Consider the following 10,908-nt stretch of genomic DNA (forward strand, 5'->3'; position numbering starts at 1 on the left):
TAGAAAATACATGCTAAATGTTTGACTGGTACCTTTATTTTGTAGTTCTCCTACCAAACTTTAAAGGGGAGGACACTCCATCACTCTTAGAAGTAGATATGTTCCACATTTTGGTAAGCAGGTTCATTTTGTTTTTCATATTAATACTTTCTTCTGAGCATAAATTTTTGTGTACTCTGTTAATAGTATCTGTTCACTTGCATGAGTCGCATGATAATAACATGAGCAGCAATCAAATGATTACTTATGACTGCTGTGTTTACTTTTCATTCTGCTAACTTTGAAATCTTTGCTGACTTGTTCTTATTAAATTCCATTCTTGAAATCTCAAATATTTTTACCACTTCCATTGTTAATAAGCATAAAAAAATAAACTTGAGAAATGCACTCAGTTTCTTTCCCTCACTTTCCTTTTGTCTCAGTGTCTCATACTCTGATTCCTTCACACTGACTCTCATTACCTTCTGTATTTTTCTTAGCCTCTTCTTTCTGTTCTTAATATGAATTTGTACTGTAGATTTTTACTGCCATTTAAAAAAATCCAAAGCAAGCATAAAACAGCCAACAAAACCAAACTCGCCAAATAAAATCTGTCTTGCCCTGACTATCTTTCTATCTAACGCTTGGTCTTACTTCCCACTTTTTTCAATGTGCTTTGTCCTGTGTCAAAGAACAGAAATTAAGCTTTTTAGGAACTGGTCACGGCATATCTCTAAAGAGACAATTACCATTCAGCTCTCTTTCGTACATGCCCTAGTGCTCAAATGGTTAATATTTTCCAGTGAGTTTTTGCTACACTTTTGAGTTAGAACTAGCAAGATAAACATACTCAGACTACAGAAATAAAATAAAAATGTATAGTGAGAGCATAATTGCTACCCTGTATCTATTACCAAATTTTTGGTGCTTTAATATTTGCCTATTCCTTTTCACTGTAGGTGGGAGCTGTGTTATCCTTTCCATCTTTGTACTGGGAAGATGCTGTAGACTTGCAACCTTCATCAGTTAGTTCAGCCTATAACCACCTCTACCTCTTCCATCTGACAACACTGGCACACATAATGCAAATCGTCATCTCTTCAGCAGCAGGTAGATCTTTGTGTTTATTTGTGTTGCATTTTTCTGGCATTTTTTGTGTAGTTTTTCAAAAATAATGCATTGATACCATTACTAGCTTCCAGATATAAACATCCTCATAGTAAGTGACACTTAGGCCTAGGTGGTAATAACTGTTTTCTAGTAAAAATTAAATAGTATTACATCAAGTTCAGAGCATTTTATTATATCACTTATGTGTGCTTAGGCTAAGAAAACAAAAAAGTTATTGATATATCAGTACTTACTCTAGTCAGTCATTTCAGAGGGGTAACTTTCCCTTCTTCACTCCTTGTAGGAGAATCACATTTCTGCCAGCATCACTGAGCTGCATAATGATAATCCATATGAATTTGGGAAATAAAGTTTTCTTTACCCTTCAACTTAGTAAATACCCAGATCTGAAATACTGAAATACAAATAGGAGAGAATTTAATTTTCCTCTCTATTTCATAGCATAGTTCAAAATTGCCTGTAGACTTTCAAGCTAGTGCTTTGTTTTTTCTTGATAGGAATTTTAAAAAAAATCTAGACATTTAAAAAAATTTCTGTAGCTTAAGCTATGTGTGACAACTTTAAAAATTCAAGGGAAGGAAGCAGTTCTTTACTGAGGATAAGCAATGAGGGAGTAATCCTGATTTTTCCTTACAGCATTCAGTCTTAGGAGAGCATTTCTAAGACAGAAAACAGCAAATAGAAAGGAATTAAGAAAATAAAAGTGGAATTAATTCTGTAATGCAATTGAATAATAAAAAAAAGGGTTTAATATTTGTAAAAGAAGTGTGTCAGGATGTAGTGCATTTACAGTGGATTCTTTTTGTATGCAGAGTCCCCCACTGTTCACTCATCTGACAATAGTGAGGAGGCACAGTCTGCTCAGTTGTTCTGTAGAGAGGTTTGCCAGTACACCAGTGGGTAAGTAACAGTTCAATTGTAGTATTACATTTTCTTGAAAAGACAGCAGTCTGCAGGATTGACTAGGAGAACACAGAAGACAGGAAAAAAATCACTCCTTTTGTATGAGGAGCTGGCACAATGCCTTGTGCTTTCTTCCCATGTTCCTGAACACTGAAACTGGTGAAAAAAATGCTTTTAGTTAAAGTGTCTACTTTTTGTGGACAGCAGAGTGAATCATTAGCCTGAGGATGAAAAAATATCTATTGTGGAGAGAAATACATCCAGCTGCTTTGCTTTGATTATTTTGGTTTAGATCTCTTGTGTTATAAATGGAATCCAGAAAGAAAGAAATGGTCCTGCTAGAAAAGGGGGATAAGTGTAAAGCTGAACACTGTTGCTTATTTGAGTGTTAGTGCCTATTTTTCAGACTTTTTTGACAGGTACACCTGTCTAATTTGAAGATTTAATACAAGTGGGTTCATAAACTCAGTACTCATTCTTTGTAAAAAGGGGAAGTTGGAAGCTGGCTGTTTCACAGAATTTGGGGTACATGACGGTTGCTTCTACATAGCTACTATTCTACCAATGCTAGCCAAAATACAATAGTGCTAGAATGGTTTGCACTATGAACTACTGCAGCTTTATCTCATTTGTGTTTTACAGTTGCTTTAGTCAGGATATTCCAGGCTGGCTTGTTTGGGATTGTGTTAAAAAAGGCATCATGCCTTACCTTCGTTGTGCTGCTTTATTTTTTCATTATTTGCTGGGAGTTTCTCCACCTGAGGAGCTACTACAAGGTAAATATGAGAAAACAAATGCATGACCTTCTTTGTTTTGAAATAATTTTTAAATGTTCACAATAATTTAACGATAGTCAATACATGAAAGTAAGACATGGAAAGGAATTGCTAATTCATAAAGGAAGGGACAGACATGTGAAGCTGAGTTGTCCTGACCTGCATAGAAGAGCATTACTTTTGGGTATTTCTCAGTACATGCACATATGGGAATTGTCAGTAATGTATTGATAGTAAGTACTTGTTGATAAAGATTCAGTAGTTTAAGGATAATTTCAGGAATTTAGCCTGAGAAATTGCCTGAAATATATTTTAAAAGCCCAGTGTTTTTGTGCTAATGTTGGTAAATGCTAAAGATACAGGGATTGAGGGAAACAAAGCCAAACAGGTACAAAGCACATTTTAAAACTCAAGCCTCTTCCTTGAAGGATCTTAATTCATTACTGATACTAGCCCCAAAAAGAAATACGTTATGTGTGAAAATGCAATGAAAAACAGAATCGTCAACTATTTAGAAAGAAGGGCAATATTTTTTATTAATAACTGAGACAAAACATAAGAAGTACAATGTATAACAACAAAAATACAAAATTGATTTATGTAAGCTGTGAACTAAAAGTTTGAATTTTATTAGAATATACAAGTCAAAATCTCTGCACATTGGGATATGCTGTTATCCTTACCAGGGGTCTGGATCTTTGATTCTACAGGGAAGAGTCTTTCTAGTTGAACCAACAGTGTAATTTTCTGTAGCAGAAACAATAAATGACCATCCAGCAAACGATAAAATTAGCCCAATTTTATGCAATGTTAGCATTTAACTTGATTACAGGAAAATTTAATATCTTTGAGGACTGTCATAAGGATAGTGAAAAATTAAAATGCAAGTAAAGAAATCTACTACACTTGTGTTACATATTATGCAATAATTTAAGCAAGAAATTCTGTTATGTAACTTATGCATAATAATATATATCAAATTTGTTTAAACAGATCCTCAGCTAATCTAAATTATTATAGCTCTGATTAAGTTGACAGAATAATACCCAGCTGTACTATGTTGGGGCTATAATGAAACTGTAGGATTTAGACTATTCAGTGGAAAGCGGATCAGGAGTTTTCTAGTTTTGAGTGAATTATTCAGCAGTGCTGAAACACTTAAACACTTTTTTGTGTTTTCTTTTGCAGTTTCTGAAGAAGGGCAATTCAAGGCACTTTGTAGTTACCTCTCCCTACCTACAAATCTGTTCCTGCTCTTCCATGAATACCGGGACACAGTAAATCCACTGCTTCAAAGGTACTCACTGGGGCTGGACAGGCCATGTTCTTCTGTTGTGGTGGCCCTTTGGGAATTCTACATCAAAACTGTTAATGAATGACTGAGCTCAAATTCATACTGAAGTTCTAAACATTTTGTACATGTACACTGAATCTCTTAAAGCACTTCAGAAACATAAAGCACTGTCTTTTATGATAATTCCAATATTAAATAATTATAATTTAAGGGACTAGTGCTTGCAGACCTATATGAAACCATTCAGACAAGTTATTTTAAACAGTTGCTTGTTTGATATGCCACTCAGTGTTCATTTTTCTATTTTTAATCTGTCTACAGCAAAAGTGCTGATGACACGAGCTCTAAAATGAGAATATGGAAAATCATGTAGCTGGCAGGGTGAGGCTTTGTATTATTTCTTCTCAGCATTTGCAAAATAGACTGGTGGATGTTGAAATTGGCTTAATGGTTAAAAGATACAATTTGAGCATTATGTTCATTGCCATCTGCAGTCATGGAATCATAGAATGTTAGAGGGTTGGAAGGGACCTTAAAGTTCATCTGGATCCAACGCCCCTGCCATGGGCAGGGACACCTTCTACTCAACCAGGCTGCTCCAAGCCTTATTCAACCTGGCCTTGAACACTTCCAGGGTTGCAGCATCCACAACATCTCTGGGCAACCGGTTCCAATATCTTAGCATCCTCAAAGGAAAGAATTTCTTCCTGATTTCTCACCTAAATTCTGCCTCTTTCAGTTTGTGAAAGTAGCAGTAAAGAAAACGTTCTTTCCTTAGCAGTAAAGAAAGAATTGGTTAAATTCTGCATTCAAAACCTCAAATTAAATAAACAGACATACCATCCCCCATCCCCAGTTAAGACTAAACCAGCTATATTGTGTTGGAGAATCTGTATTTAACGTGACCATTTGAGCACCTCGGGGCAGTAATGGTTATTCCTGGTTCTCAGCGGAATTCTCTGACTCACATTAGCTTGTACTGCAGTGTTGTTTGGTGGGTTTTTTTAACCTCTACTTGTTTTAATCTTTGTTGTCTACATTTCTTCAATTTAGGGACATTTTGAACTGTTGATTTCCAGCAGTCCATATAGCTGACATAAACAGTTCCCTATATGCATTTGTATTAGGATCAATTCCATTTGTAGTATATATATTATTACTTATAAATTGATTAGTTTTTACAAGTAAACTATTAAATAAGTTTGTCTTACTTGTTCTTACATATTTGCTTTAAGACATAGAAGTGTTTCTAAGAGAGCACAGAAGATGATAAATGTGAACATTGGGAAAGATCACTAGAAGCAGGATTAACAAATAGTTACTGTGCTACAGAAAAAGAGGTTTCAAGTAGGAGGCTGCTTATTTAACATAATAGTAACAGTTGCCAAATTGTCATGCAGGTTCCCATATGTTTTTTCACAGAATCTTATTTCAGAAGACTGAATTTGATGATTGTTGAGAAATGTGTTAAATGAAGCATACTAGATTGACCATCTGCTGCGGTTCTTTCTCCCTATTCCTTTTTTTTTTTTTCCTTTTTTTTTTTTCCTCTCTTTTTTTTTTTTTTTTTTGGTATAAATAACTTAAAAGTAATAAACATACCAGTTCCTCTCTTCAGTAGCTGGCCAATACCTGCCATTGTTTTGATAGACACGTTTGGCATTTCTAAGCAATCGTAATAAACCATTGTAAAATAGCCATTAGGTGATGATTATTTAATAAAAGCAGGAAATGGTTTTCTGTTAGCATGCACAATATTTATTTATGCTGTATCTTCTAGCACATGTATTTCAAATGGTCCTCTGTATTGTAGCCCACGTTGAGAAACTGAGTATGTCTGAAGACTGCTTTTACTTTTAAACTCTGTGTAAATCGTTTTTATGTGCATGATAATATTTTTAAAGTGTTTTTTCCTCCTGTAAGCAAAGCATTCTCCTGAAGAAAACTATAAAAAAACACCCCTGTTTTTCCTTGCAAAGTTTTAGGTAGAACTATCAATACTTTTTATTAGAATTTTGTTTGCTTATCAGTAATTTCATTGAATGAACCTAAATGTGTATTTTTAACAAATATTGTAATCTGAAAATGTTTGTTTGAATAGGTGGTGTGCTGATCCAGTGGTGTTAAGTTGTTTGAAAGGGAAAAGCATTGCAATAAGGTAAGCTTATTGTTGTTGTTTTCTTCTGGTTTTGACTTAAAACACTTGAAAGAATGAAATGCTTATTGTGGGCAAGTCAGAGATGTCATGTTTTATTCCTTCTGCTCTACTGCTAGAAGTACTTTTGTCTTTAAATGTCTCATTTATTACTCCTCATACAGTGACTCTTTATTGAGATTGTGCAACATTGTTAGACTAGTAATCTGTCCTGCTCTAGGAAAGAACAAAAGCTAATTGAAATAGGAAATGTCTTCATACATGTAGGTGATATGTGAAGTTTAAGTTCAACACCTTTGCTGGAATATAGAAATATTGAAGCTCCCATGTGGAGCATCTCATTTGGGATTCCAGGACTGAAGAGTTGCTCTAGAATTGTGGACTTCTGCAGAGATGACCAAAAGCTTAGCAGGGATTTGTGGTTACTTATTTCATTGTTTACTTTGATCTTTATTATTCTCATAATACTTTTATTCCAATTACCCAGGTATCCTAGGAAAAGAAATCATTTAATAGAGCTTCCTGAAGACTACAGTTGCCTTCTGAATCAAGCCTCTCATTTTAGGTAAGATGTGGCATATTTAGTTGTTTTCTTAGGTTTTTTGTCACTTCTAGTGAATTTTATATACTTGCAGTTACTGTAACTGGTATTGAAAGAATACATAAATTATTTTGTAGTGAAGGCATTGTTATGGTTATACTGGCCAATAGTAGCACCTGTTAATTTTAAATGTGAAGAACAACAGCTTGCTAAATGGAGTAACTTGTGTTTGATTGGACAGCATATAAAATTTTTATAGCTTAGTCTACTGGTCATTTTTCTCCTGCGGAATGTGCATTTGCTTTGGCCATAAGCCTGAAAATTATTTTTGCACTGAACAGAACAAGCCCAGATGATGGCACTGTTTTATGCCAAGAAGAGTGAATCATAGGATAATTGAGGTCATAAGGGACTTCTGTTGATCATCTTGCTCCACCTCCTACTCAAAGCAGATATCTAGCAGATAAAGAATTTCAAGGAGTGTGAAAATACAACATAAGGAGGCAGATATGTTATATAATTGTGATATAATATGTCTTAGGTGTTTCTTTGCTTGTGATTTGGGGTTTTTAATTGTTTGGATAAGTCTTTTTGGGGTTTTCTTAAGGAACATTAACCTTAGTTAACATTTCTTTTTAAAGTTTTGATTTCTACTGTGACATGCTGGTTACACTTCTTTTAGGTGCCCACGGTCTTCTGACGATGAACAAAAACACCCAGTATTGTGTTTATTCTGTGGGGCAATGTTGTGTTCCCAAAATACTTGCTGTCAGGAGATGGTGAATGGGGAAGAGCTGGGAGCCTGTACTTCTCATGCTCTTCAGTGTGGAGCTGGAGTCTGCATGTTTCTCAAGTAAGTAGCCAGAGTTCATAACATTGTCAAAGCATTTGATTGTTTTTGTCTGAGATAAAGAAACATAAATTTGACATAAATTATAGCTCACCATATATGGAAGAGCCTGCTTGGAGTTGTATTTTAAATGTAGCTATTATTTTCTTTAAGAATCAGGGAATGCAAAGTTGTCCTCATTGAAGGTAAAACCAGGGGTTGCTTATATCCTGCACCCTACTTGGATGAATATGGAGAAACAGATCCAGGTCTAAAGTAAGTAAATGCTTGACTTCCTACCTTTCCATTTTTATATCTCTTTCCTTCTTATACTCATTGGACAGCACATTCTTCTGTCTAGTGTGTACAGCATTGTATGTAATGTGTGTTTTGGCCTGGAGAACTGATGGAAGTTTCCAGTCAGGAATGTTAAACTTTCTTGATTTTCTCAAGAATGCTTTGTATGCATTTCATCAGAAGCATATGAGAACTGCCATTATTGAAATGTCATCATAGAAATGGCAGTCATGGCTTGTCACACGTAGAGATATTTTTACATTTCCAATAGACTTGTTGGGAATTTAATTAGTATTAAATTAGTCTAGAGTTAATGTTAGCCCATTAATTGGACAGGTTATCAGTTGCTATTCTGATATGCTAACTGGTTATTCTCTTTTCTCTCTGAAGAAGAGGCAATCCCCTGCACTTATGTCAGGAGCGTTACCGGAAGCTCCATCTGCTGTGGCAGCAGCACTGCATTGTAGAGGAGATTGCCAGGAGCCAAGAAACAAATCAGATCTTCTTTGGATTCAACTGGCAACTGCTCTGAGTCTCTTGATTTTAGTGAAAGCTATGACCTGTGGCAGTGTTTTGAAAATGGAAAGTACTGTGGAAGTAAAAAATCGACTCAAGTGGTTTCTGTAGTTCAGACAATTAATTTATGGATTCTCTAGGTTGGATGTGTCACTGATGCATTGAAACAGAAACTCATATATTTTCCTCTTTCTTTTCTCTCCAAAAAAACTGAAAATCACATTCTGTAATTATTACTCAACCAGAAATATTTCCATTTTTTTCAGAAGTTTGAATTGTTTTATGTGTTTTCATGAGGACAGTTCCCAAATGCTGTTTTTCAGAGCACACACTACATTTGTCCCTTCTATGCCTTGAGAGCATATCTAAATGGTGTTGCCAAGGAAAAGCCTCCTTTACTTTCTTCCTGGGTTTTTTCCCAAGCTTAATGAAGCTTTAAATAGATCGAGATCATACTGGAGTGGAATTGGTGCCAGGTCTTTAGTCACCTGCAGCAACAGGTACAATAAAAAATAAGTTTTACAGAAAAAGCTTGCATACAGATATACCTTGGGATTTAATGAAGAGTTTCCATTGATGCATTCTTTAAATGAGAAGTGTGGAATAGAAAGTGCATGGGGGGGGATTGCCATCCTGCTTGTTGCATCAAAAAAATAAGTCTGTACTTTTTGCATTGCCAGAACTGCACTTTATCTAATTTATTTATCCTCCATTAATGTATATCGTAAGAGGTCTAGGGCTTCACCATTTGCCTAGGTTGTGGTTAGTCTTACTTCTTTTACAGCTTGTCTTCTGAGACCTTCCCCAAGAATCAAAAGTGAAAATACTGCAGGTATGTCGTTGTAGTGTAGCTCTGTAAGCTGTACAAGAGCCAGAGACCTCAGTGAAGTAAACAGCCTTCAAACTATCACTGGAATTAAATCAAGGCCCAAAACCAGCAAGTTTTAGAATCAGAAATAAGTTTGCCCATATATGAGGAATTTTCCACTCATCCTCCTCTGTCACTGTTGTTTGGAGTGTGTTTTGGAGTCTGCATAAATGAAATGGTGTGTTTTATGAGGCACGTTCAGTGGTTCAATGCCAGGTAGAGCAGTAAAACGAAGAAAAGGTGGCCGAGTCTGTCTCTTTGCCCTTCAGTAGTTAATAGCACATTGTGATTGAGCTCTCTCTCAATGATATGTGATTGTGCTTCAGTTCTGAATGTTTCTTGTTCTTTTTTCTGAATTTCAGCCATAATATATATGAGGAAATTTGTAATGTTATGGGTAAAAACTCTTTCACATGGAAATGGCATCTCCTGAGAAAGTTTGGATTTGTCACTCCCCTCCACTTCCCTGCCCGTTTGCTATTTAGATTCTTTTGTGCCATTTTAATCAGGCTTTCAAGGGGAGGTTTTCAAATTGATGTCTCAGTGTTTTTGTATTATTTATTTATTGTTTTTTTTTTCTTTTCTGACCATTAACATGAGAGATAGTAGAATCACAATTAATAATTTAGATTTAAATACCATTCTTTTGGGTTTTTTTAAAATGTTTTTTGAGTATGTATGAGTGCATTGAACAGCACCGTAACTAATCTAAAGATAGAATACCAATGATCTCAAACATTGTTCTGGTTTTGAATACTTTTTAAAAACTTTTGCTGTAATCCTTCCCCAGTGATATAGAAAGTTGGCTTTGGTATATTTTCCAGGTATTCTCTTTCTTGAAATTAAGACCATTCTCCTCATTTTGATTCTGTCAGATTCTAAACCTGAATATTAAACTCTTAGAAGACAAACATTAATTCTGTTAGTCTTCTTTGAAACACATACTGAGTTTAGAACAGTTGTCATGAAAACTTGCATGCACTGGTGATTTTTATATCATCAAAACACTGCTTACAAACAAAAATATTGAATTAAGACTGGCAAATGCCTCCTTGATACCAAACCTGTATTCTTTTACTGTTTCCCTCTGATATTTACATACTCAGTTATCAAAAACTTTCAGTTATCTTGCACTTCACTGATACAAAATTTCCATTATCCAATATGTAGTGAGATCACTTTGTTTTCTGTCTGAACTATAGTATACAAGGACAGGAGCTGGTAAGAGCAGGTGAGCTCCATTAAAGCTCTGGAAACCTCTTTGTAGTTAAAGAAGTGGGAGGGGAAAGTTGACTCTTTCTGTATGTTTGCACATACTAATTTAGCAAATGGACTCCCCTATAATTCACTGACTAGCGTGGTCATCTTTCATTTCATAAATTACTATGCAGTTTTGTTCACTGTGAGTATAATCTGTATTTAGTGACTGCAAGATGCTTATGCCACTTATTTCTGTTCCATCCAAGCTGACAGAAGTTATTTGATAATGCACATACTGGTATCTTAAATTGCAAAAATGTAAATTTGGAACTTGTATAATGTTCTTGTGCTTTTGAAATAAAATATCTTGTATATGTATATTTAAAAAAAAAAGAAATAAAGTAACTTCTCGTAGATAA

At 35.1% G+C, this 10,908-nt stretch overlaps 1 protein-coding gene across 5 annotated transcripts in view; it reads left to right on the forward strand.

Moving 5' to 3' along the window:
• The window catches only part of UBR1 (ubiquitin protein ligase E3 component n-recognin 1), a 56,178-nt gene extending 45,270 nt beyond the window's left edge, over window positions 1-10,908 (forward strand). For all 5 annotated transcript variants that reach the window (XM_021533526.2, XM_021533528.2, XM_021533527.2 and 2 more), the window contains 10 exons: window positions 46-113; window positions 939-1,089; window positions 1,923-2,010; window positions 2,656-2,789; window positions 3,978-4,086; window positions 6,185-6,241; window positions 6,726-6,803; window positions 7,462-7,632; window positions 7,783-7,884; window positions 8,296-10,908. In XM_021533526.2, coding sequence (XP_021389201.2) covers window positions 46-113; window positions 939-1,089; window positions 1,923-2,010; window positions 2,656-2,789; window positions 3,978-4,086; window positions 6,185-6,241; window positions 6,726-6,803; window positions 7,462-7,632; window positions 7,783-7,884; window positions 8,296-8,437 — 1,100 coding nt within the window. In that variant the 3' untranslated portion in view covers window positions 8,438-10,908. The remainder of the gene's footprint in view (window positions 1-45; window positions 114-938; window positions 1,090-1,922; window positions 2,011-2,655; window positions 2,790-3,977; window positions 4,087-6,184; window positions 6,242-6,725; window positions 6,804-7,461; window positions 7,633-7,782; window positions 7,885-8,295) is intronic.

This window comes from Lonchura striata, chromosome 6 (genome assembly GCF_046129695.1).
Source record: "Lonchura striata isolate bLonStr1 chromosome 6, bLonStr1.mat, whole genome shotgun sequence".
NCBI lineage: Eukaryota > Metazoa > Chordata > Aves > Passeriformes > Estrildidae > Lonchura > Lonchura striata.